At 45.9% G+C, this 27,212-nt stretch overlaps 1 protein-coding gene across 1 annotated transcript in view; it reads right to left on the bottom strand.

Moving 5' to 3' along the window:
• The window catches only part of LOC119973814 (semaphorin-3E-like), a 269,960-nt gene that overhangs the window by 63,705 nt on the left and 179,043 nt on the right, over nt 1-27,212 (bottom strand). The window contains 3 exon segments of the mRNA XM_038812238.1: nt 5,719-5,788; nt 18,045-18,159; nt 20,226-20,368. Of these exon segments, the coding sequence (XP_038668166.1) occupies nt 5,719-5,788; nt 18,045-18,159; nt 20,226-20,368 (328 nt within the window).

Here is a 27,212-nt window from a genome sequence, read left to right as displayed (position 1 = left end):
CGTTTAGTGTTGGCGAGTCCACTACTGTTGCAGGCAGGGCATTCCACGCCCTTACTACTCTCTAAGTAAAGAACCTACCTCTGACATCTGTCCTATATCTATCTCCCCTCAATTTAAAGCTATGTCCCCTCGTGCTGGACATCACCATTCATAGAACATAGAACATAGAACGATACAGCGCAGTACAGGCCCTTCGGCCCACGATGTTGCACCGACATGGGAAGTCAAAAACTAAAGGCCATCTAACCTACACTATGCCATTATCATCCATATGCTTATCCAATAAACTTTTAGATGCTCAGTTTGGGTTCCTCCAGGGTCACAATCTCATTACAGCCTTGATTCAAACATGGGCAAAAGATCTGAATGCCAGAGGTGAGAAGCGAGATTGACTGCCCTTGACATTAAGGCAACATTTGACCGAGTTTGGCATCAAGGAGCCCCAGCTAAACTGGAGTCAATGGGAATCAGGGGAAACCTCTCCACTGGTTGGAGTTGTACCTGGCACAAAGGAAGATAGTTGTGGTGGTTGGAGGTCAATCATCTCAGCTCCAGGACATCACTGCAGGAGTTCCTCAGGGTAGTGTCCTAGGCCCAACCATCTTCAGCTGCTTCATCAATGACCTCCATTCCATCGTAAGATCAGAAGTGGAGATGTTTGCGGATGACTGCACAATGTTCAGCACCATTTGCAACTCCTCAGATACTGAAGCAGTCCATGTCCAAACGCAGCAAGACCTGGACAATATCCAGGCTTGTGTTGACAAGTGGAAAGTTACATTTGCGCCACACAAGTGCCAGGCAATGACCATCACTAACCACCAGCCCTTGACATTCAATAGCATTACCAACACTGAATCCCCCACAAACTGTATTAGCCATGTTAATAGTGTGGCTACAAGGGCAGGTCAGAGGCTAGGAATCCGGCTGCCAGTAACTCAACTCCTGACCCTCCCAAAGCCTGTCCACCATCTACAAGACACAAGTCAGGAGTGAGATGGAATACTCTTCACTTGCCTGGATGAGTGCAGCTCCAACACTCAGAAGCTCAACACTATCCAGGACAAAGCAACTCACTTGATTGGCACCTGTTGCACAAACCTTCCACCACCGATGCACAGTGGCAGCCATGTATACCATCTACAAGATGCACTGCAGTAACTGGCAAAGATTCCTTAGGCAGCACCTTCCAAACCCACGACCACTACCATCTAGAAGGACAAGAGCAGCAGATACCTGGGAACCCCACCACCTGGAGGTTCCCCTCCGAGTAACTCACCACCCTGACTTGGAAATATATCGCCGTTCCTTCACTGTTACTGGGGAAACATCCTGGAACTCCCTCCCTAACAGCACAGTGGGTGTACCTAGACCTCAAGGACTGCAACGGTTCAAGAAGGCAACTCACCACCATCTTCTGAAGGGCAACTAAAGCAATAAATGCTGATCTGCCCAGCGATGCCCACGCTGGGCGGAGGGTTGGATGAACTCACACAATCTACTTCTCAGCTCATTGCTGATGTGTCAGCGAGAGGCTCATTGAATTGTGGGGAGCTGGGCAAGGCCTGCTGTTGTCTGATTGGGTTGAAGATCCTGGCACCAGATTTAAACAGCACCCACTCAGATATTCACTCACCTGGCCAGGTGTGTTTGTTTTTTCTGCTTCTCAATGGTGCCCAAAGTAACAAAAGTCTCGGCTCCACGGTTCAGTGAAGCTTCCCTGCGGATTCTCCTCCAGGCCATCCAGGAAAAGCCGGAGCTACTCTTTGTGAGGGATGGGAGCAGGAAGACCTCCCACCTGCCCACTCCAGCCTGGAAGGAGGTCACTGGGGAGGTCAGCACCTATGGCCAACAGGAAAGGGAAGCGCAGGAAAAGAATGAATGATCTCCCCGCTCCACCAGGGTAAGTGAAGCATCCACTCACTCTGAGCTCACACTCTCATCAGGGTACCAGGCAGTCTGAGAGTTACAGTCCACAGGGATGTCACACACAACCAGCAGATGGGACAACACCATCGATTGTCTGCCAGCCACTTTATCCTCACCATCTCATCCTTCACAAATAGCATCTTGATCCTTACTGGGGAAGGTCGGCACACACACAACAGGCATGCATGCTTCTGAACAGCTCTCTCATCCATGGTGCTCACAGGCAATCTGTCTTGATACAGGAGAAGCTCACCAAAAATTAGCTGAAGAGGGACATGATCAGAGGGAGGAGCCTGGAGCTGAGGGCACACATGTCCCTTAAAGAACACGTGGCAGAGCTGGCTAGTGAGAACAGAGATCATTCCTGCATTGAAGGTGAAATCAGCCTCTCCCAACAAGCCAGTGAGGGTCCATCCAATATATATCAGCCACATGTGGGTAATGACTGTGAGTAATCCCCTTTCCAATAAATCACCAAATCCAGGTACCAGCGAGAATAGCCGAATGATGACCTCCTACAAATGCCTCAGCTCCAGCCTCCAGACCACCTCTGAGAAAGCAGACCTGTTATCCGAGGAAGAACAGTCAGTGCATTCCCCTGCATCCTCCATCAACACTGACGCACCTCGATGGGTGAACATTCTATAATAGGTCACAATCCCCTCACTGACACCTGTCCACAGGCAGCAGAGGCAGTGACAGCCGAGGACTCGGACATTCGGAGGATGGCTGGAGACCAGGTCCCTGCTGAGTCTGCGTCTGATAATGAGCCTCTGCAATCATCCCAGAGAGAAATGTTGGCGATGGAGTGACAGGCAGGGGAACATCCGGCAGTGTTGTCATGGTCATAGCCAGGCTGGAATGAGGGATTGAAGAGTCTGTCCACATTCTGTCTGATGTTGTTGCTTCAGCAGGTGAGTTCATTGAACTCTCCATGGGAAGGACAGGAGCCGTCTTCGAGGCCCAGGTCCAGCAGAATGGATCATTTCTACTGGATTTGCATTCTGACCTGCACTCCATTGCTCTAGCTTTGGGTGCATTCCAGCAGTCCCTATTCGAGAGGGGGACGGGGCACCTTAATCTCCCTTCAAGTTCCACTACTCCTCAAGGAGTCTGGGAGAGGCCCTTGTGATCCAAAATGAGGGAAGTGACAGCCAGACATCTAACCACAATTCCTCAAAGGTGCCCTGCCGTCCAAATCCCCTCAGCCTGTGACCCCATCAGCTCCAGAAAGGTTGGGTCGGGAAGGGCGCACCTGACCCAAAACAGGAGACTTTTATCAGTCCGGGGTCCTCCCTGGGTATCAGCACAAACATACTGGATATACGTTCTGTGGTCACAAATAAATTGGACGTTCAGAGAATGAAATCCTTTTCTTTTAATGAATCTTATGGACTGCAGCCAGGGGGGGGTCACAAGGCCACATGTCTGTAGTTGATGGTGCCTTGCACTTGAGTGAAACCTGAGATTGCAGAAAATCCCACATCTCCGGCACCCTGGCTTGCTTCATCCATGAGGAACGTAAAGGCGAGCTTTACTGAAAAGAGCATCTGTCATTTCTGCCTCGCTGATTGGGAGATTCTGCAAAGGTCCCCAGTGGAATCCTGGAAAGTTTGGTTGACAGGAAAGTTCAGGGCGGCGGTGAGGAGCAAACGACACTAAATGGCCTCCAGGTCCATGAGGTGTGGGTTTCTTATGGACACTGTGAGATGCCACAACCCTGGACAAAGTGAAGGTGTCTGTGGCACCGTCTTGCTCATTTCAATAAGTGAACTGCATCACACCAAGCATCTTTGTGGATTTGGTCCCTCATTGAGAGCATCTGCGACTTTCTGGAGTCCCACTGCCTCTTGATCCTGAGGGTGATGGTCTTCCCTGACCTCTGCCAATCGCTGATGGGTCCTTCTTCTCCTCATTGTAATCATAATTTTCAACAAGGCAGCGTTAACTGCAGCCTGCATTCCCCACTCCGCCTTGTGTCTGTGAACACTCACAACTGAGCCATCATGGTAGTTTCAGCGGAATGGTCTTTGCCCATATGCAAGGCAGCTTTGCATGCTCCAACTCTTGACTTTCCCTCAATCTGCACACCCCTTACAGGATAACATCATCATGGAGAATGCCAAATGGCTGACCTTTCCTCTCAAACGTGACAGCGATTCACAACCAGGGTCTGCAGTCTTGTGTCACTTGTCCTTCAATGGCCTTTACAACAACAACTGTGTGATCTCAGCCCCAGGTCAGACCGTTCAATATCCTCCCCTGCAGTGTGACCTCAGCCCCAGGACAGTCTGTTCAATATCCCCCCCCGACTGTGTGACCTCAGCCCCAGGTCAGACTGTTCAATATCCCCCCCGACAGTGTGACCTCAGCCCCAGGACAGTCTGTTCAATATCCCCCCCCCGACAGTGTTCCCTCAGCCCCAGGTCAGACCGTTCAATATCCTCCCCTGCAGTGTGACCTCAGCCCCAGGACAGTCTGTTCAATATCCCCCCCCGACAGTGTTCCCTCAGCCCCAGGTCAGACTGTTCAATATTCCCCCCCCCCCCCCCCCCCCCGACAGTGTTCCCTCAGCCCCAGGTCAGACTGTTCAATATCCCCCCCCCCCCCGACAGTGTTCCCTCAGCCCCAGGTCAGACTGTTCAATATCCCCCCCCCCCCCCGACAGTATTCCCTCAGCCCCAGGTCAGACGGTTCAATATCCCCCCCCCCCCCCCCGACAGTGTGACCTCAGCCCCAGGACAGTCTGTTCCATATCCCCCCCCCCCCACCGACAGTGTTCCCTCAGCCCCAGGTCAGACTGTTCAATACCCCCCCCCCCCGACAGTATTCCCTCAGCCCCAGGTCAGACGGTTCAATATCCCCCCCCCCCCCCCCCCCCCCCCCCAACAGTGTGACCTCAGCCCCAGGACAGTCTGTTCAATATCCCCCCCCCCCCACCGACAGTGTTCCCTCAGCCCCAGGTCAGACTGTTCAATACCCCCCCCCCCCCCGACAGTGTTCCCTCAGCCCCAGGTCAGACTGTTCAATATCCCCCCCCCCCCCCGACAGTGTGGGTTTAGACCCAGGACAATCTCTGACTCTTCCTTGGATAGTTCTGTAACTCTTGGTCCCGGACAGGCTTTTCGGAGTCCAGTCTGTTCCTTGAAGCCCCACCACCCCTCCCCTTCACAGTCCTGTCTTAATTTCCCCCCCTTTTGTCCCATGTTGCAACACAGCCCCCTTCATCTGCCCCCATATACCCCCCCCCCCCCACTGGTAATGTCTCCCATGCCAACCCTGGCGCAGCGTCTGATATAAGTGCCCAAACTTGCAGGAATGCTGTTAAAGGAAGGTGATAGAAATGTATACCCACGCTATTGTTGAATTGAACCTCAGCAGGTTCAGCCACGTCTGTACAGTCAGAAAGAGACCATTCTAATTAACCATTGACAGGGCATTTTGTTTGCAGGGAAATAATTGAGTGAGTTGGCCTTTATAATTAACATTCATGAGATGTAAATAAATGTGAGTGTGGTTTCCGACATCGAGCAGCCAGAAACTCGACCCATCTTTAACCCTCCATCAAAGTCAGGAGAACACCATTTCAAACCATTTTTCCGCTGGCAGGAACGGACCTTTCCATCACCCCGCCCATCACAATTACCACCACGGGTAAAGAGGAAAGTTGCACCCACGTTGATAGCCTGTACCACGGTAACAGGAAGCAGAGATGCCTGTCTTGCCTCAAATTGATCTTTCCAAAGAAATCAGAAGGGGAACGGGAAATTACACAAAGATTATAGTTACCTTGTCGTTCTGAACAATACATAAACCTCCGGGTTTTTCTGATCTCTGGTCTGCAACAGGAAGACATCCTCTGTAAAGGAGAGAAAGCACAGTGGATCAGAGGGGCCGCAGGTCACAGAGAACACAGGTCACAGGGATCATAGAACACAGGGATCATAGGTCACAGGGATCACAGGTCACAGGGATCATAGGTCACAGGGAACGCAGCAACAACTGTACAAAGATCAAACAGCAATAGAAGAGGTTATGGGAATTATTGAGTGAAGTCACCACTTTCTCCAAGAGGGAGGTAACTAAAGCTCAGCTTTTTGGAAAGCAAACCTCTCCTGCCTCACTAAATTAACCAGTTAGGGTTGTTCCATTCCAGTCCAATAAGATGGAAAATATTGTGGCAATTGAATTGAAAAAACAAACAAACAAATGTTTTTGACTTTACTGACTTTAGATATGAGGAGAAAATCAATAAAATTAGCAAAAAACATCTGGGATTATAATGGAGATATTTTTGGGTAATTCTAATTGGTCTATCGTTCCTGATCTGAAAATATTATCGCCTGTAGAATCTACAGTGTGGGTAATGGTTAAATTAATTTAATAATATGAAAATCATAGCTTTGAAAATAAGAAGCAAATATGTTCTTCAACTATCTTCAGTCAGAAGTGCCAAGTAGATGATATACCTCGACCACGATTATACGACTACAAACTAGCCGCAACATTCCTGACCTTTCAAATTCCTCCACTATGTCTTATTAAAGATAAAAATTGACTTGTCCATTCTGTAATTTTTACAAAGATTACAAACTGTCTTTATTTTGGCAGGTAGCCAGAAAAATAATTTCACTGAATTAGCCGAAGCAATATCAATCTTTCAATGGATTACGGAGTTGATATAGGGAGCACTATGCAGGAGGATTAATGATAGACTGAGGGTCAGACTCCAGATAAAATTTTAAGATTTCTGTGCAGGCAAATAAACTGAACATGGGGAGTACCAAGTGAATGGATTTTTCTCTCTGCTGATATAGTAAAATTATTAAAAAGCTATTTATGAAGAAGGGATCTCTTATCCACCTCCCCAAGAAGTCCAATTGTTAAAAACAGAAAAATATTTGTTCTGACAATTCTGTATTATATGATACAAATGTTAGTTATTGAAGTGATTACAATCTTCAATGTATCAACAGCAAATAATCCAAACTACACTTTATCTCTTTAATACTTGCAATGTTCCAGTTATGCCCAATTCAAACGGGAAAAACAACACCTCATCTTCCGATTGCCGCCCTCTGGAGTCAACGTTGAGTTCAAAAACTTTATTGTCATAAACTGCACCAACACGGGACCCATGGGATGGGAATGTTTGTAATCTCCGTGTTTCTTGCGGAATACAGGTTTCCCTGCTCAGGGGGCAGAAGAAGCTTATTGAATATGAGGTTGGTCAGTTTGGGAATGGCCACCCCAGACCCTATTGGGTATCACCAGGAGCTGTGTACCTTAAATCTTCGAAAGTAACCTTTGTTTCTTTTGGTATAACCTGGTATAGACTCCCCGTGCCTTCATAAAATTTAGACTGTGAACCTTTGATTCCATCTTGACCTCCCCACCCCGTCTAATTATTATTTTTCAGTTTCCTTGGCTTTCCCAACACTACCCTCCTCCACAGGACCACTTTAGTTCAGTTTTGCTCCCACTGAGCACTGACCTATGTTTTCCTATTAACACATTCTTCTTTCTTATCCTTTTCCAATGGCACCATTAACCCTGTCTTACCTTTGTCAATTTCTCCTCTGCTCTGACCGATCTCTGATCTATTTACACCTTTCGTCGCCTGGGGAAAGCGGGCAGCATAATCAAAGATCCCTCCCACCCAGCTTACTCACTCTTCCAACTTCTTCCATCGGGCAGGAGATACAAAAGTCTGAGAGCACGCACGAACAGACTCAAAAACAGCTTCTTCCCCGCTGTTACCAGAATCCTAAACAACCCTCTTATGGACTGACCTCATTGACATGTCACCCCTGTTTGCTTCACCTGATGCCGGTTTCTACGTATTTACATTGTGGACCTTGTGTTGCCCTATTATGTATTTTCTTTTTACTTTATTTTATTTTCATGTACGAAATTATCTGTTTGAGCTGCTCGCAGAAAAATACTTTTCACTCTACCTCGGTACACGTGACAATAAACAAACAAATACAAATACAAATATTCTGTCCCACCTCCTCCACCCCCTCTCCAACTTTATAATTCCTGCAGAATGTTTGAGGTTTGAGGTGAGGGATGCCGTCAGTGTCCCTGCTGATTTCATCTGTGGGAAGTGCACCCAACTCCAGCTCCTCAAAAACCGTGTTAGGGACCTGGAGCTTGAGCTGGATGAACTTCGGATCATTCGGGAGGCAGAGGGGGTCATAGATAGGAGCTTCAGGGAAGTAGTTACACCAAAGACTGGAGATAGATGGGTAACTGTAAGAGGGACTGGGAAGAAGCAGTCAGTGCAGGGACCCCCTGCGGTCGTTCCCCTGAGTAACAAGTATACCGTTTTGGATACTTGTGGGGGGGACGACTTACCAGGGGTAAGCCATGGGGTACGGGCCTCTGGCACGGAGTCTGTCCCTGTTGCTCAGAAGGGAAGGGGGGAAAGGAGTAGAACATTAGTAATTGGGGACTCAATAGTCAGGGGCACAGATAGGAGATTTTGTGGGAGCGAGAGAGACTCACGTTTGGTATGTTGCCTCCCAGGTGCAAGGGTACGTGATGTCTCGGATCGTGTTTTCCGGGTCCTTAAGGGGGAGGGGGAGCAGCCCCAAGTCGTAGTCCACATTGGCACTAACGACATAGGTAGGAAAGGGGACAAGGATGTCAGGCAGGCCTTTAGGGAGCTAGGATGGAAGCTCAGAGCGAGAACAAACAGAGTTGTTATCTCTGGGTTGTTGCCCGTGCCACGTGATAGTGAGATGAGGAATAGGGAGAGAGAGCAATTAAACACGTGGCTACAGGGATGGTGCAGGCGGGAGGGATTCAGATTTCTGGATAACTGGGGCTCTTTCTGGGGAAGGTGGGACCTCTATAGACAGGATGGTCTACATCTGAACCTGAGGGGCACCAATATCCTGGGGGGGAGATTTGTTAGTACTCTTTGGGGGGGTTTAAACTAATTCAGCAGGGGCATGGGAACCTGGATTGTAGTTTTGGGGTGCGAGAGATTGAGAGTAGAGAGGTCAGGAGCACAGTTTTGACTTCGCAGGAGGGCGGCAGTGTTCAGGTCTGTGGTTTGAAGTGTGTCTATTTCAATGCCAGGAGTATACGAAATAAGGTAGGGGAACTGGCAGCATGGGTTGGTACCTGGGACTTCGATGTTGTGGCCATTTCAGAGACATGGATAGAGCAGGGACAGGAATGGTTGTTGCAGGTTCCGGGGTTTAGGTGCTTTAGTAAGGTCAGAGAAGGGGGCAAAAGAGGGGGAGGTGTGGCGCTGCTAGTCAAGGACAGTATTACGGTGGTAGAAAGGATGCAAGATGGGGACTCTTCTTCCGAGGTAGTATGGGCTGAGGTTAGAAACAGGAAAGGAGAGGTCACCCTGTTGGGAGTTTTCTACAGGCCACCTAATAGTTCTAGAGATGTAGAGGAAAGGATGGCGAAGATGATTCTGGAAAAGAGCGAAAGTAACAGGGTAGTTGTTATGGGAGACTTTAACTTTCCTAATATTGACTGGAAAAGATATAGTTCGAGTACATTGGATGGGTCGTTCTTTGTACAATGTGTGCAGGAGGGTTTTCTGACACAATATGTTGACAGGCCAACAAGAGGCGAGGCCACTTTGGATTTGGTTTTGGGTAATGAACCAGGCCAGGTGTTAGATCTGGAGGTAGGTGAACACTTTGGAGACAGTGACCACAATTCGGTGACCTTTACGTTAGTGATGGAAAGGGATAAGTATACCCCGCAGGGCAAGAGTTATAGCTGGGGGAAGGGCAATTATGATGCCATTAGACATGACTTAGGATGTGTTGGTTGGAGAAGTAGGCTGCAAGGGTTGGGCACACTGGATATGTGGAGCTTGTTCAAGGAACAGCTATTGCATGTTCTTGATAAGTACGTACCAGTCAGGCAGGGAGGAAGGGGTCGAGCGAGGGAACCGTGGTTTACCAAAGAAGTGGAATCTCTTGTTAAGAGGAAGAAGGAGGCCTATGTGAAGATGAGGCGTGAAGTTTCAGTTGGGGCGCTTGATAGTTACAAGGAAGCGAGGAAGGATCTAAAGAGAGAGCTGAGACGAGCAAGGAGGGGACATGAGAAGTCTTTGGCAGGTAGGATCAAGGAAAACCCAAAAGCTTTCTATAGGTATGTCAGGAATAAAAGAATGACTAGGGTAAGAGTAGGGCCAGTCAAAGACAGTGGTGGGAAGTTGTGTGTGGAGGCTGAGGAGATAAGCGAGATACTAAATGAATACTTTTCGTCAGTATTCACTCAAGAAAAAGATAATATTGTGGAGGAGAATGCTGAGACCCAGGCTATTAGAATAGATGGCATTGAGGTGCGTAGGGAAGAAGTGTTGGCAATTCTGGACAAGGTGAAAATAGATAAGTCCCCGGGGCCGGATGGGATTTATCCTAGGATTCTCTGGGAAGCCAGGGAAGAGATTGCTGAGCCTTTGGCTTTGATTTTTAGGTCATCATTGGCTACAGGAATAGTGCCAGAGGACTGGAGGATAGCAAATGTGGTCCCTTTGTTCAAGAAGGGGAGTAGAGATAACCCCGGTAACTATAGGCCGGTGAGCCTAACGTCTGTGGTGGGTAAAGTCTTGGAGAGGATTATAAAAGATACGATTTATAATCATCTAGATAGGAATAATATGATTAGGGATAGTCAGCATGGTTTTGTGAAGGGTAGGTCATGCCTCACAAACCTTATCGAGTTCTTTGAGAAGGTGACTGAACAGGTAGACGAGGGTAGAGCAGTTGATGTGGTGTATATGGATTTCAGTAAAGCGTTTGATAAGGTTCCCCACGGTCGTCTATTGCAGAAAATACGGAGGCTGGGGATTGAGGGTGATTTAGAGATGTGGATCAGAAATTGGCTAGTTGAAAGAAGACAGAGAGTGGTAGTTGATGGGAAATGTTCAGAATGGAGTTCAGTTACGAGTGGCGTACCACAAGGATCTGTTCTGGGGCCGTTGCTGTTTGTCATTTTTATAAATGACCTAGAGGAGGGCGCAGAAGGATGGGTGAGTAAATTTGCAGACGACACTAAAGTCGGTGGAGTTGTAGACAGTGCGGAAGGATGTTGCAGGTTACAGAGGGACATAGATAAGCTGCAGAGCTGGGCTGAGAGGTGGCAAATGGAGTTTAATGTGGAGAAGTGTGAGGTGATTCACTTTGGAAAGAATAACAGGAATGCGGAATATTTGGCTAATGGTAAAATTCTTGGTAGTGTGGATGAGCAGAGGGATCTCGGTGTCCATGTACATAGATCCCTGAAAGTTGCCACCCAGGTTGATAGGGTTGTGAAGAAGGCCTATGGTGTGTTGGCCTTTATTGGTAGAGGGATTGAGTTCCGGAGCCATGAGGTCATGATGCAGCTGTACCAAACTCTGGTACGGCCGCATTTGGAGTATTGCGTACAGTTCTGGTCGCCTCATTATAGGAAGGACGTGGAAGCTTTGGAACGGGTGCAGAGGAGATTTACCAGGATGTTGCCTGGTATGGAGGGAAAATCTTATGAGGAAAGGCTGATGGACTTGAGGTTGTTTTCGTTAGAGAGAAGAAGGTTAAGAGGTGACTTAATAGAGGCATACAAAATGATCAGAGGGTTAGATAGGGTGGACAGAGAGAGCCTTCTCCCGCGGATGGAGGTGGCTAGCACGAGGGGACATAGCCTTAAATTGAGGGGTAATAGATATAGGACAGAGGTCAGAGGTGGGTTTTTTACGCAAAGAGTGGTGAGGCCGTGGAATGCCCTACCTGCAACAGTAGTGAACTCGCCAACATTGAGGGCATTTAAAAATTTATTGGATAAGCATATGGATGATAAGGGCATAGTGTAGGTTAGATGGCCTTTAGTTTTTTTTTTCCATGTCGGTGCAACATCGAGGGCCGAAGGGCCTGTACTGCGCTGTATCGTTCTATGTTCTATCACATTTCTACCTCGCTTCGGCTCAGAGTCAGACATACTCGAAACATTAACTCTGTTTCTCTCCGCAGATGCTGCTGGGTTTATCCAGCATTTTCTGTTTTTATTAAGGAAATATTTTAGGCCTTTTAACTCCAGCTTGGTTTAGGCCAACACAACTGAAACTTTCTTTTTTGTCTATTTTGAGAGAAAGTTGCTGTTGCCTCATGTCCCAATCTCATGTATCCAAGATGGATTTGCTGAGAAAAGCAGGCAATTTATATTTCAAGCTTAGATAATAGAATTCTGAAACTGTTCATTATGGGGAGTAGCCTCAGAATATCCCAGAGTGATACAAAAATGAGTTCCTACCAATATTGTAAAACTGTCTGGTGTCCACTAACTCAGCACCTTTACAAGGCAGCAGAGCACAGAACTTAGCAAGTGGAGATTCATGAGCTTAGATACTCTCACCGTGCAGCTAAGGATAAGTACTGTAAGTAACAGAATTACTGTTCATAGAAGCATAGAATTTACAGTGCAGAAGGAGGCCATTCGGCCCATCGAGTCTGCACTGGCCCTTGGAAAGAGCACCCTACTTAAACCGACACCTCCAACCTATCCCCATAACCCAGTAACCCCACCTAACCTTTTTTGGACACGAAGGGCAATTTATTATGGCCAATCCACCTAACCTGCCCATCTTTAGACTGTGGGAGGAAACCGGAGCACCCGGAGGAAATCTACGCAGACACAGGGGGAACGTGCAGACCCAGCACAGACAGTGACCCAAGCTGGGAGCTGTGAAGCAACAGTGCTAACCACTACGCTACCATGCCGTCAGGCGTTGCCCTGCCAGAGCGACGTCGCAAACCACATTGAGCGCCAGAAATTCTGGAGAGAAATCTCAGCTGTACAGCTGGAGAGATCACGTTGGTTTTCAGTCAGAACCTGACACATATTTTGGTAAAATTCCACCCGAGTTTACTACAGGGGCAGGGGAAAGAGCAAGTCCCGAGTCTAACTCTGCTGGAATGGGAATCAAAGATGGACTCTTGCTTTTATAGGAGTCTCAGCTTTACAGTGTGGAATCAATCCACATGCCAAACGGCCCCTCTTTGTTTTATCGTTTATCAACTGTAAAATGGAATACGATCTAGGTATAGATTAAGAGTCAGACTTTGATGTTGAACAAACAACCTTCAAATGAGTTAAATGTCTTGTTAAACAGGCGGCTGCCTGGTGGTAGCAGTTATCTGTCAATCAGCTAAAAGGAGTCGGTTCAATTGGGGTAGATTACTGTAGCAGGAAAATAGAACATACAGTGCAGAAGGAGGCCACCCGGCCCATCAAGTCTGCACCGACCCACCCAGTCTCCAGTCAGTTGGTGAGTTCTTTTCTTCACAGCTCGGAAAGTGTAAATTTCTATTATATTATAAATATAGAAATTGTAATAGTTTGACATAACTCTTCAGTATCTAACTTATGGGAACATGAGGAGGAGTTGATTGGTCGGTCTGTTATGTTCTAGTTAGTAGTAAATTGTTAAAACATAAGTATAAGTTATGATAGGACAGACTGGGAGTGCAGAACACCTGTCCTGAGGCACAAGGAGATTCAGAGACATTTCACGTTCCCGAGATGAACACATGTGCAGGAGGTGTCATCAGCTGCAGCAACTTGAGCTCAGAGTTCTGGAGCTTGAGTGGCACATCTGTGATGCTGAAGAGGGCGGATTGCACGCTTAGGGCAGTGGTCACATCACAGGTTAGAAATGTGCAGGCAAAGAGGGAATGGATGACCAGCAAAACATCTATAGCATTCAGTCAAATAGTGCAAGAGTCCTCTGAATCAAGCTTGCTCAAGAAGGGTGAGAGAAAACAGGGAACTCAGACCTGTTAGCCTTAGGTAAGTGGTGGGGAAAATGCTGGAATCTGTTATAAAGGATGATTAAGGGAAGGCGGTGGTGTAGTGGCATTGTAACTGGACTAGTAAACCAGAGACCCAGGGTAATGCTCGGGACCCGGGTTGAAATTCTGCCATGGCAGATGGTGAATTTAAATTCAATAAAAATCTGGAGTTAAAAGTCCAATGTTGACCGTGATACCATTGTCGATCGTCGTAAAAACCCATCTGGTTCACTCATGTCCTTGAGGGAAGGAAATCTGCCGTCCTTACCTGGTCTGGCCTACATGTGACTCCAGACCCACAGCAATGTGGTTGACTCTTAATTGTCCCCCTCAAGCCTGTGACAACCATGTCCCATGAACGAATTGAAAAAAAGGTACTTGGCCAATCATGATCAAATTGGGCACAGTCAGTATGGATTTTCGATTGGGAAATCATGTTTGACATACCTTTTGGAGTTTTTTTGCAGATTTTCTGAATAAAATTGATGAAGGAAAGTTGATGGATGTCATATACTTGGATTTTCAGACAACATTTGATTGATTAGCAAAATGAAAGCAAATGGGTTGGGGAACAATCTCCTGCCAGGGATTGAGGATTGGCCAACAGGCAGAAAGCAGGAGGTGGAAATGGGTCATTCTCCCATTGCCAGGCTGTGACTAGTGGGGTACCACAAGAGTCAGTACTTGTTTCCCTGATGCTTCCAATATATGTTAATGATTGGGGTATGGGGGCCAAATGTAATATTTCCAAGTGTGTGGAGAATACAAAGCTAAGTGGGAATGTGTGTTGTGAGAAAGGAATAATGTGGCTACTGGCTATGGGTGAGACTGAGCGAGTGGGCAAGAACATGGCAGCTGGAATATAATGTGGAAACATGTGAGACCTGTTTTGGTAGGAGGAACAGATTTGCAGAGTATTCCCTAAATGATAAAACATTAGAAAGTGTAGATGTACAAAGGGACCTGGGTGTCCTTGTCAACAGGTCTCTGAAGGCTAAAATGCAGGTGCAGCAAACAATTAGGAAGGCTAATGGAATGTTAGCCTTTATCACCAGATGATCTGAGTACAGCAGTAGTGAAGTCTTGCTTCAATTGTATAGAAGTTTGGTGAGTAATGCGTGCAGTGTCTGTCCCCTTACCCCAGGAAGGATATTATTCCCAAAGAGGGAGTGCAGTGAAGCTTCACCAGACTTGTTCCGAGGATGGTGGTACTGTCTTATGAAGAAAGATTGTGGAAACTGGGCCTGTATTCCCAGAATTCCAAATAATGAGGTAAACTCATTGAAACCTACAAAATACTTGAAGGAATAGACAGGGTCGATGCAGGTAAGATGTTTCCCTTGGATTGGAGTCTAGAACTGGGGACACAATTTCAAGAGGATTTCACTCAGAACCAAGGTGAGGAGAAATTTATTTAAATGGAGTTGTGAATCTTCGGAATTCTCTATCTCAGAGGCTGTGAAAGTTCAGTTATTGAGTGTGCATGCATTTTACTATAGGCATCTTGTGTGCTCTAAAGGGACTCTGTAATGTGACCATTGTAGATTAAGTTATATTTTGTCATCTATATTAATTTTAAAAGCAGTGTGTAATTTTTGAAATAAATGGGGAATAAAAGATTTTGTATTATAATCCAATGTTTTCATGTTTAATAAATGGTTTTTCTTGTTGTTAAACTAATTAACGGTCCTGTGACTCTGTTCCTTCAGATTTTAAAAATCAAATGTAAAAGCTCCGGTATTTTGAGCCAGGGTTCTATTTTGGGATGTTCCTGTCCAGTTATAACTGCGATCACAACAGTATTTATTTCACTACTTTCAGGCCCTCCTAAAGAGTTGTGTTGGAACTGAGATGATTTACCTTCAATAACCATAACCATCTTCCGTTGTGCCAGATATGACTCCAAACAGTGGAAAATGTTCCCCTGAGTTTTGCGAGGGCTACTTGATGCTACACTTAGCTAATGTTGCTTTGATGTCGAGGGCAGTCGCCCTCACCTCTCCCTCTGGAGTTCAGTTCTTTTGTCCATGTTTGTAATGAGGTGAGGAGCTGAGTGACCCTGGCAGAACCTAAATTGAGCGTCTGTGAGCAGGTTGTTGCTGAGTAAGTGCCGTTTGATAGCACTGTTAATGACTCCTTCCATCACTTTGCTGATGGAGATTAGACTGATAGGGCGATAATTGGCTGGGTTGGATTTGTCCTGTTTCTTGTGTGCAGGACATACCTGGACAATTTTCCACATTGCCGGGTAGATGCCAGTGTTGTAGCTGTACTGGAACAGCTTGGCTAGGGATGCGGCAAGTTCTGGAGCACAAGTCTTCAGTACTAGTGCCAGGATATTGTCAGGGCCCAGAGCCTTTGCAGTATCCAGTGCCTTCAGCCCTTTCTTGATATCATGTGGAGTGAATTGTATTGGCTGAAGACTGACATCTGTGATGCTGGGAACCTCCAGAGGAGGCTGAGATGGATCATCCACTCAGCATTTCTGACTGAATTGTGAATGCCTCAGTCTTGTTTTTTACTGGGCTCCCTCATCATTGAGGATGGGGATATTTGTGGAGCCTCCTCCTCCAGTGAGTTTAATTGTCCCCCACCATTCACGGCTAGAGTGGCGGCTTAGATCTGATCAATTGGTTGTGGAATTGCTTTGCTCTGTTTATCACTTGCAGTTTGGCACACAAGTACTCCTGTGTTGTAACTTCACCAAGTTGACACCTTATTTGTGGGTATGCTTGATGCTGCCCCTGGCATGTCCTCCTGTATTATTCATTGTGTGAGTCATCTTCTGCCATTGTGTCTTTATTCTGGTTTGGAACAGATAGCTGCCCAGAGGCTGGAATGTGCCGGTAATTGTTCAATTCAGATACTATCATGCCATAACTGAGCTTTTCTTAAATGCATCATGCGATGTGTCCTTCACTGACAAGGCAGCACCTATTGCACATCACTAATTTCCCTTGGAAGTTACATGGTGCCTGATTTTCCTAAGGTGATGTATAGATCTCTGAAGGTTGCCACTCAAGTGGATAGAGCCGTGAAGAAGGCTTCTAGTCTGTTAGCGTTTATTCACAGGGGGCTTGAGATTAAGAGCCGCGAGGTTATGCTGCAACTATACATGACCCTGGTGAGACCACATTTGGAGTATTGTGCGCAGTTCTGGTCACCTCATTATAGGAAGGATGTGGAAGCATTGGAAAGGGCGCAAAGGAGATTTAACAGAATGCTGCCTGGTTTGCAGGATAGGTCTTATGAGGAAAGGTTGAGGGAGCTAGGGCTTTTCTCTTTGGAGTGGAGGAGGATGAGAGGCGACTTAATAGAGGTTTATAAGATGATGAGGGGGATAGATAGAGTGGACGTTCAGAGACTATTTCCTCGGGTGGATGTAGCTGTTACAAGGAGGCATAACCATAAGATTCAGGGTGTGAGATATAGGAGGGATGTCCGAGGTAGGTTCTTTACTCAGAGAGTGGTTAGGGTGTGGAATGGACTGCCTGCTGTGATAGTGGAGTCGGACACTTTAGGAACTTTCAAGCGGTTATTGGATAGGCACATGGAGCACACCAGAATGACAGGGAGTGGGATAGCTTGATCTTGGTTTCGGACAATATTCAGCACAACATCGAGGGCTGAAGGGCCTGTTCTGTGCTGTACTGTTCTATGTTGTATGTTCTAGATGTCTTTAAGAAGAAGAATAAAAGCAAAAAGCCATGAGATTTGAATTAAGCAATACGGTTATGGCGATCTGGTACGTTGCCACTAGTGTATATTACCCAGACCGAGTGATCAAGCACAAAGATGCTGCTCAAAGATGAAAATGGTGCGAAACAGAGGTTCTGGATTTGTTAAGATTAATGGTTTATATTTTATTGTTTTCTGACTTGTTGGCCTCCATGTAACTGGCAGGTTATTTCTGGGGTCCCTGCCTCCTGATTGAAGCCTGTGTCGCAGAGATCAGCATCATTAGCATGCTGCTCTTGCCCCAACTGATCTTTACGCCTGATTGCTGAAACTGATTACCTGGTAATTAACACATTTCTGTCTGTGTGAGCTTGCTGATTGGCTGCTATGTTTCCTAATGCAATAATGCCATTTGAAAAGTACTTAATTGGCTGAGCACATTGGAGCATACTGAGGTCATGAAAAACACAAATCATAGTTCTCTTGTTTCACTAAATCCATTATTAAAAGACATATTTTGTCATTCATCATGGACACTCTGCTCCGTCTGATTTTATAAGAAGGCCGCTGTATTTTTTTAATATCACATGAATTTAATTTGTGTTACCGGCAATCATAAGTAACAGTTACCCATTTCATCAAAATGTGTGTCAATCCCATTGGGTCCCATCACTGAACACAGCAGTCTGGTTTTGACAAAAGTGCTCCATTTATTCACCAACACTCGTTGCCCGCCAATGTCATTCTGAGGAGAAACATACCAGTAGATTAACACATCAATATCTTTGTCAAGGACTCAACAACATGATTTATTTTTATCCTTCCAATTAAGCTCATCATTCTTTTGAAGCAACAATGGATTAATAAGTGGTGCAGTTACATTGATAGAGAGATCTGTTCCGAATTAAAGCTAATTAATTCAGCAAGAAACATGTTATCATCACAATTAGTTCTACACAGCCCAGCTCTGAATAAACTATCCAGATAGTGGTGATTGGTTTATTCAGGTGTCAATATAAGATCTTTGCTGTAAATACCTCCACCGGAGATGTACTTTAAGTTAATTCCAGTTTTCTGGAAGGAATGAAGTTAGTGGGGAAGAATATTTTGATTCCTGATTTATTGATTTTGTAACTCTGGCAGAGGAAGTGATTTTCTCTGATCTCCCAGTTTTTGGAGAGGTGCTGATGGGAAGATATTTTGAGAGCTGGAGAAGGAAATGTGTTTTGGTCCAATTGCTGCAGGAAATTTGTCTCGAGGTGCCAGTGGGGAGTTTTGCAATTATGGCATTTTAATAAAATTAAAGGGTAAATGGTAAGCTAATAAAACTTTCAGACGTTACCATAGCTAAAAATAAAACAGAAAATAGTGTTCAGATTATTGAGAAAGGAGATTTAGATATTTCCTCAACTTTCAAATGTGGTTTTGTATTAATTCCAAATTTCAGTACCTCTTTCAAGGAGAAAAAAAAAACTAGAGGGAAAGTTGCCTCTGGTAAACTCACTCAAGCACATGGATAATTGCTGCCAGTATATCCCATTGCCCTCTCACTCTGTTTTTAGTGACTTACATTGACTCTCAGTCTATGGCCGGCCGCTCTCTATCTCTGTAATCTTCTCCAGCCGCTCAGCTAGAGATATCTGCACTCCTCCAGTCCTGGCCTCCTGTACTTTCCCCAATCTTAATTGCCCCATCATTGGTTGCCATGGATTTAATCTCCTCCCTAAGCCTCTCTGTGCCTCTATCCCACTTTCCGCATTTAAGACTCTTCTTAAAAACCCCTCTTTGGCCAAGTTTTTGGTCTGATCTAATATTTTTGTGGCTCAGTCATATTTTGGTTTATAATGTCCCTGGGGAGCCCCTTGGAATATTTCATATTGTTAAAGGTGTTGAACAAATAAACTGGGCTCCAGGGGCCACAGGTACCGAAGATGGTCAATCAACTATTCAGTAATTTCAGATTGTTGTTGCTTAAAAATAAATAGTTTAGACACAAATGCCTTTATTGGATATAGACAATATGCAGCCTGTGACAGCTCAATGGTTTATCGATCCCAGTGGATAAACAGACCAGAGGCCCAGTGTTAATCTCAGCATCTTCTCAAAACAACATTCTGCTCGCGTCAGTGCTCCTCCGCCCTCTCTCCCTCCCTCTGTCCGCCCTCCCTCTATTCGCCATCCCTCCATCCACCCTCCCTCCATTCAACCTCCCTCTATTCACCCTCCCTCCGAAATCCACTTTCTCTCCTATCTGAAGAAGGGGATTGTTTGAGCACTGCCACCTCCCAGCCCCTGTCCCTGACCACTTTTTAATACACCCTTTTTCTGGGGGCTGGTATCTGACCTGGTATTCAAACCCTTCTGGCCAATAGACACAGGAAAGGTACCCAAACTGTGCGGGCGGTTATCCCCTACGCTGTTCATCAGCCTGCTCGAGGTCAGCTTTTTAGCTTGCTTCATGCTGAGGGTCATTTCCTGGTCCTATCTAAATATTTACATGGATAAGGGGGTACACAATATGCCATCTTACCAATTTTGGAATATCTACATGTAATCCTGAACTAGGTGATGTCAGTTTAGAATTGATGTCTTTCCAGAGAGAATCAATGCTGTTGCGATAAAGAGTTCGGCAATGTGCAGAAAACACCAATTTGTTGAGACCCCAATTTCTTGTTATTATTGGAGGCACCAATGACTGATCAATCTCTCCTTTAACAAAAATACAACTGACTGGAACTAAATCCAGGTGACGGTCTCACTCACTGGCTATAGATCGAGCAAGAGCCCATGGAATTATATCATTTCACTTACGGCACATAGTCTTCCCACCCTGGAGTAGATGGCAATGCTTCCTCCCTCTGTCTCCAGAGCCTTCTCAGTGAAGAAAAAGTAAACTTTGTCGTCATCTCTGTCATCATTCTCTGCAATCAGGTGAGCTGCCACAAACTTGGGTTCTATCAGAACATGTAATTAATCAAATTAGAAATATTTTAAACATACTGGAGGTTGGTCTTCCAGAATGATCTGGGTGGTTTCACTGTCAGGTTTTCCACCCCCCCCCCCCCTTCAGGTTTCCTTCATCTTAAAAGCACAAACTCCGAGACCCAGCCACCGATTTCCACAATTATTTCAAATAATTTCTCACAAACCTGTGGCGGGATTCTCTGATCCTGAGGCTAAGTGTTGTGCAACCATGTGCAGGATTTTTTATCATTCAGTTCCAATTGTGATTCTATTGTTCTTCGAAAGAGTTATGGCATAAAGAGTAAATGAACCAATAGTGGTTGCTTAGCAACTGGGGTAGAGAAGCAGTTTAGTTTTAGTTTAGCTAATTTTCATTACAGTTGGAGATGGGTACTGAGAGAGAAGGCAGCTCTATTGGGAACAGTTGGTTTTGGAAGGCTAAAGAGGGAACATCTCCCTCAGCCTTGCTAGAAGAAAAGCCATACTATGGAGTAATCATTAAGAAGAAATATTCCAGAAACCAGAAGTCCAGCAATTTAACGTATCTAGAGAAATGGAAAGTTTTCAAGAAGTCTGAAGCTAAATAAACAGGAAACTGGGAACCGGAGCAGATTGCTGTTCAGAAAAGCCAGAGTTGAAAAGGCGTTGGGTCGTGCGGCCAGAAGGATATTTGCAGAAGAGGTCAGGGGCAGGATTCTCCGACCCCGTGCCACGCCGCCCCGACGCCAGGACGCGATTCACCACAGAGCGGAGAATTGGCGCCATTGGGGCCGGCGTGGTCGGCGCGGCGCCAGTCAGGGGCCACTCTACGCGCCCCCCCATGATTCTCCCGCCCAGATGGGCCGAGCGGCCGTAATAAAAACCCAAGTCCCAGCGGCGCCGTTCTAAACTGCTGTGAGCCGGCGGGACCTCGGCGTTGAAGGGTCGGGTGGCGGCCTGTGGCGGGGGAGGGGATCCGACCCCGGGGGGGGGCCGCCGATGTGGTCTGGCCCGTGATCAGGACCCACTGATCTGCAGGCCGGCCTCTCTGTCTCCCGGCCTCCTTTCTTCCGCGCTGGCCCCTGTACTCCTGCACCATGTTGGGTCGGGGCCGGCGCGGACAAGGGAGACACCGCGCATGCGTGGAAATCGCGTCGGTGGGACTGCGCATACGCGGGTTCGCGGCGGACCCACTGCACATGCGCGCATTCCCCGGCGCCCATTCCATGGCCAGATCAGCAGCTGGAACAGTGTGAACTGCTCCAGCTTCCTGTTGGCCCTCTATATGGGCCAGAATTGCTGATCCTGGGGCCGTGTTGACAATGTCGGGAAACGCGACGGCGTTTCCGACGCCGTCAACACTTAGCCTCAGGATCAGAGAATCCCGCCACAGGTTTGTGAGAAATTATTTGAAATAATTGTGGAAATCGGTGGCTGGGTCTCGGAGTTTGTGCTTTTAAGATGAAGGAAACCTGAAGGGGGGGGGGGGGGGGGGGGTGGAAAACCTGACAGTGAAACCTTGATGGAAGCAGAGAAGGAAAAGCAGAATTTAAAAGAATATTTGAAAGTGTGACTTTTGAAAGCAGAATTTGAAAGCACTGGTGTGGGAGCTGGAGTTCAGTAAGATAAGGTGGATCACGGTATAAGAATCTCTGGGGGGATTTTAAGGAGAAATCCACAGAAATTCACGTGGGTTCACAGAGGAGTGTGTTTGACCACAGCCAGCTTTGCTTAAAAGGGATTTTGTATGTTAATGAGACCATTGTAGCTTAAGATGTACTTTGTTAACTGTTAATCCTAAAACCCGTGTGTAATTATTAAGCTAAAGGCAGGCGGGAGTAAAAGGAGTATTTTGTATCTTTTTAAAAAAATTCTGAGTACCCAAATCTTTTTTTCCAAATAAGAGGCAATTTAGCATGGCCAATCCACTTACCCTGCATATCTTCGGTTTGTGGGGGCGAAACCCACTCAAACACGCAGAGAATGTGCAAACTCCACACGGACAGCGACCCAGAGCCGGGATTGAACCCGGGTCCTTGGCGCCATGAGGCAGCAATGCTAACCATTGCGCCGCCGTGCCACTCGAGTATTTTGTATTATAATTTAATTTTTCTATGTTTAATAAAATTGTAATTGTTGTTAATACTATTCAGTGGTCCTGTGTCTGTCCTCTATATTTTATATAAAAAAAGATAAAAGTTATGGTCTTTGGAGCCAATATTCCATTCTGGAATCTTCTTCAGGTGTATTGTGAAAAACTGTGGTAGAGACCACAGGCTAAATTTTAAACGGAGTGTTGGAATCCTGACCTCTATATGAGGTCCAGAACGTGCCCATGTTATCGGGACACCTGTCAGTGCAAACGTCCAGGGATTACCTGGAATGGTGCCTGCTGTCTTATTAAGGGCAGCGAGTGAGTTTCAGTGGCCGGAAATCCACAGCACAGGCTGGCTGGGGGTCCCATTGAGGGAACTGGACGTTACTGAGACAAATGTAATCACAGGTGGCTCAGCATGGAGAATTTGGACAGCGTGTAAATTTGAGAATGAGGAGTTCATTGCTTGCAGACCCAGGAGTGTAGAGCAGAGGGTCCTCAATAGGATTACTTTTGGCAGCAGCTGTGACCTTTCCTTCTGACAACTCCTCCATTGGGACGTGCAGCCTCTGGCTCTGTCAATGCCCCGATCTTCTGCTCTGAGACCACCTCAGAAACTGTTGGCACTGCTTTGGTTGGTGGGGGTGGTGTTGGCTGCTCCAACATCAGGAAACTGCCCTCCCATTTGGAAAAGAGCCCCTAGATGGGGCTTTGATTACTCCAATTGTTTAACCAACTCTGGATTGGGCTGCTGATTGCTTACAGCCCAGTCCTGGGAAATTCTTTCAGAGGCAGAAAGATAACAGTCACCCTTACGCCTGTGAAACAGGTTCTGTTACACACAAACCACGTTCCCCCACTTACCCTCTCCTTGAACTTTACCCCCACTCCCACTTACTATGTCAATATGATACTGGGAACATTTACATCAAGGTCTTTGATCGTGAAGTGTGCAGAAGAGATTAACTAAAGTGGGAGCATAGCTAGGATCATGGAAATATTAGTTTAGAGAGGAGCTTGTATTGGCTATAATTATTGGTTATAATTATTGGTTATAATTATTGGCTATAATTATTGGCTATAATTTTGGCTAGAATTATTTTGAGTAGTTCGCTACGTTTTGAGTAAATGTTCCAAATATTTTTTTTTAGGAAAGCAAGAGATGTCCTGTGATAGGTTTAAAAATAAAACCCTCACAGTTGTCGGTGCAAATTTTTGCGAGGTTGCTGGAATTGGTTTTGGTAATTATATTGATTTATATGAGGTTGGGGAAAGTGGTGGACGATAGTATTGGTCCTGGGTGGAGGAAGTGCAGGTGGATCAAGGGGGTACCAGACGATAGGGGGCAGAGTGGACTCGAGCATTTGCTTTGTCTCCCTCTGAGCTGACTGTCTGTTTTTTAAATACAATAAACTTCAAAGGAACATGGACAGAAAATAAATCAACTAAATGAAAAGAAAGATCCTTGGATTACATTAATGGATTATAAACAAACTTGCTGATGGAACATAAATTTTAAAAGAAATATGGCCCATGTGCGGGAAGTGAATTTATTCTGAGCTAGGCAAGTGGTCTACTTCAAGGATATGAATGGACTGTTCTTTATGATCAAAGACTTCTGGACAGTCAATCAATATTCTTCTATTGTGGAGTTGTTTCTGATTAATAATTCTGCTTTTATGTGGAACTCACTGGGGATTGCTAACATTGCTTGCAGAGAGACATGCTAACATTGGTTAAATATGACCAAATTCAGATCATTATTAATGTTATAATTTTGGATGATATCCAGATCTAAGGTTTTGCAATAATCGTTCATATTGCTTTGTAAATGTAACTTCTCATGTTAGAGTATAATAATGTTTAGTATTAATTTTGAGGTAATGTGTTATGAATGCACTAACCGTAATATTTGTTCATGTATTTTAGTGGCTACCTGCACTGGTTCTGAAGCGTTTGGAGGTAACAGGAATCTTGAGGTTGCTAATTGCTGGAGTTAGTATTTATTTATCAGTCTGTGTATCAATGCTGCAGTACATTTGAACATTTCTAATAGCATATTCATTTTTATTTGTAACCCTTAAAATTGTTAATACAATTTTAACAGCATCTGAGTGAACATCTTGTCGATGTGAAATTGAGACCTTAGGTCCTGGTTTACCAGGACATATCTGGGAACTGACTTCTAAGTTTTTATGAAAACTTAGTATAAATTAACTATTGCTCCTGGAATTTCTCGATACCATTGCGTTCAGATTTAATCCCCCCCCCGCGGCTCCCATTGTGCAGATTGATGACGAGGCTTCTGGCTGTATCTCCATAGAATCCCTACAGTGCAGAAGGAGGCCATTTAGCCCGTTGAGTTTGCACCGGCCCTCTGAAAGAACACCCCACGCATGTCCGCTTCTCTGCCCTATCCCCACAACCCCATCTAATCTGCACATCTTTGAACTTTGGGAGGAAACCAGAGAAGCCGGAGGAAACCCACGAAGACATGGGGAGGAAGTGGAAACTCCACAGAGACAGTGACCCAAGGCCAGAATTGAACCCGGATCCCTGGCGCTGAGACAGCAGTGAACAAAGAACAAAGCAAAGTACAGCACAGGAACAGGCCCTTCGGCCCTCCAAGCCTGCGCCAACCATACTGCCCGTCTAAACTAAAATCTACACTTCCAGGGTCCGTATCCCTCTACTCCCATCCTATTCATGTATTTGTGAAGATGCCCCTTAAATGCCACTATCATCCCTGCTTCCACCACCTCCTCCGGCAGCGAGCTCCAGGCACCCACTAACCTCTGTGTAAAAAACTTGCCTCGTACATCTCCTCTAAACTTTACCCCACAGTCCTTAAACCTATGTCCCCTCATAATGACCCCTCTACCCTGGGGAAAAGCCTCTGACTTTCCACTCTGTCTGTGCCCCTCATAATTTTGTAGACCTCTATCAGGTCGCCCCTCAACCTCCGTCGTTCCAGTGAGAACAAACCAAGTTTATTCAACCTCTCCTCATAGCTAATGCCCTCCATACCAGGCAACATCCTGGTAAATCTCTTCTGCACCCTCTCTAAAGCCTCCACATCCTTCTGATAGTATGGTGACCAGACTTGAACACTGTACTCCAAGTGTGCCCTAACTAAGGTTCTATACAGCTGCAACATGACTTGCCAATTTTTATACTCAATACCCCGGCAGATGAAGGCAGCATGCCGTAAGGCTTCTTGACTACCTTCTCCACCTGTGTTGCCCCTTTCAGTGACCTGTGGACCTGTACACCAAGATGTCTCTGACTGTCAATAATCTTGAGGGTTTTACCATTCACTGCTAACCAAATAACTAACTTCTTCTCCTGTGGCAGAGTAAGAAGGGAAGGGGGAACGCATGAAAATTGTAATGATCAGAGAAGTGGAACTGAGTGAATTGTTGGAGATGAACAGGTTCTAATCAGAGAGTTGATACATTGGTTTTAATTTTCCAGAAATCCCTACATTCAGGAATGTCTTATTAGATTGGAAGATAGCAAATGTAACTTCATTGTTCAAAGAGTGAAGGGGAGAAAGTAGAAGACCACAGACCAGATAACAACGCCAAGCATAGGCAAAATTTTAGAAGCTATTATTAAAGAACTACAGGGCACATGACAGAGTCAACATGGTTTTGTGAAAAGGAAATTATGTTTCACCAACTTATTGGAGTTTTCTGAGGGAGGAACATAACATGGATAAAGGGAAATGGTGGATGTACAGTATTTAGATTTCCAGAAGACATTTGATAAGGTGCCACATCAAAGGTTATTGCAGAAAATAAAAGCTCATGGACTAGGGGGTAATACATCAGCTTCAATAGAAGATTGGCTGGCTAACAAGAAACGAGTGGGCAGCACGGTAGCATAGTGGTTAGCACAAATGCTTCACAGCTCCAGGGTCCCAGGTTCGAATCCCGGCTGGGTCACTGTCTGTGTGGAGTCTGCACGTTCTCCCCGTGTGTGCGTGGGTTTCCTCCGGACTCCTCCCACAGTCCAAAGATGTGCAGGTTAGGTGGATTGGCCGTGATAAATTGCCCTCAGGGTCCAAATTGCCCTTAGTGTTGGGTGGGGTTACTGGGTTATGGGGATAGGGTGGAGGTATGGGCTTGGGTAGGGTGCTCTTTCCAAGAGCCGGTGCAGACTCGATGGGCCGAATGGCCTCCTTCTGCACTGTAAATTCTATGCAATTCTACGAGTAGGCACAAATGGGCATTTTTCTGGTTGACAGATGTAACAATCGGTGTGTCACAGGGATCAGCGCTGGAACCTCAACAGTTTATATAAAGACTTGGATGAAGGGATTGAAAGGTGATTGCCAAATTTCCTGATGACACAAAGATAGGCAGAAAGTAAATTGTGAAGAGGACACAAGGAGGGTCAAAAAATATTGATAGGTTAAGTGAGTGAGTAAAGATCTGCCAAGTGGAGTATAATGTGGTAAAATGTAAAATTGTCCATTTCGGCAGCAAGAGTAAAAATAATCCGATATAAATGGTGAGAGATTGCAGAGCTCTTGAGGTGTGTGTGTGTGTGGAACATGGGTGGGAGGAGGGAGGAGGAGGAGGAGGGGGGGGGGGGGGGGAATCTTCATGTCTTTGTGCATGAATCACAAATGGCCAGTATGCAGGAAGAGCAAGTAATTAGGAAAGTTAATTGAATGTTCTAATTTATTACAAGGGGGATTGAATGCAAAAGTATGGAGGTTAGGCTTCGGTTACACAGGATATTGAGTGAGACCG

Source organism: Scyliorhinus canicula, chromosome 11 (genome assembly GCF_902713615.1).
Source record: "Scyliorhinus canicula chromosome 11, sScyCan1.1, whole genome shotgun sequence".
Lineage (NCBI taxonomy): Eukaryota > Metazoa > Chordata > Chondrichthyes > Carcharhiniformes > Scyliorhinidae > Scyliorhinus > Scyliorhinus canicula.
This window is presented reverse-complemented; position numbering and strand designations above follow the sequence as displayed.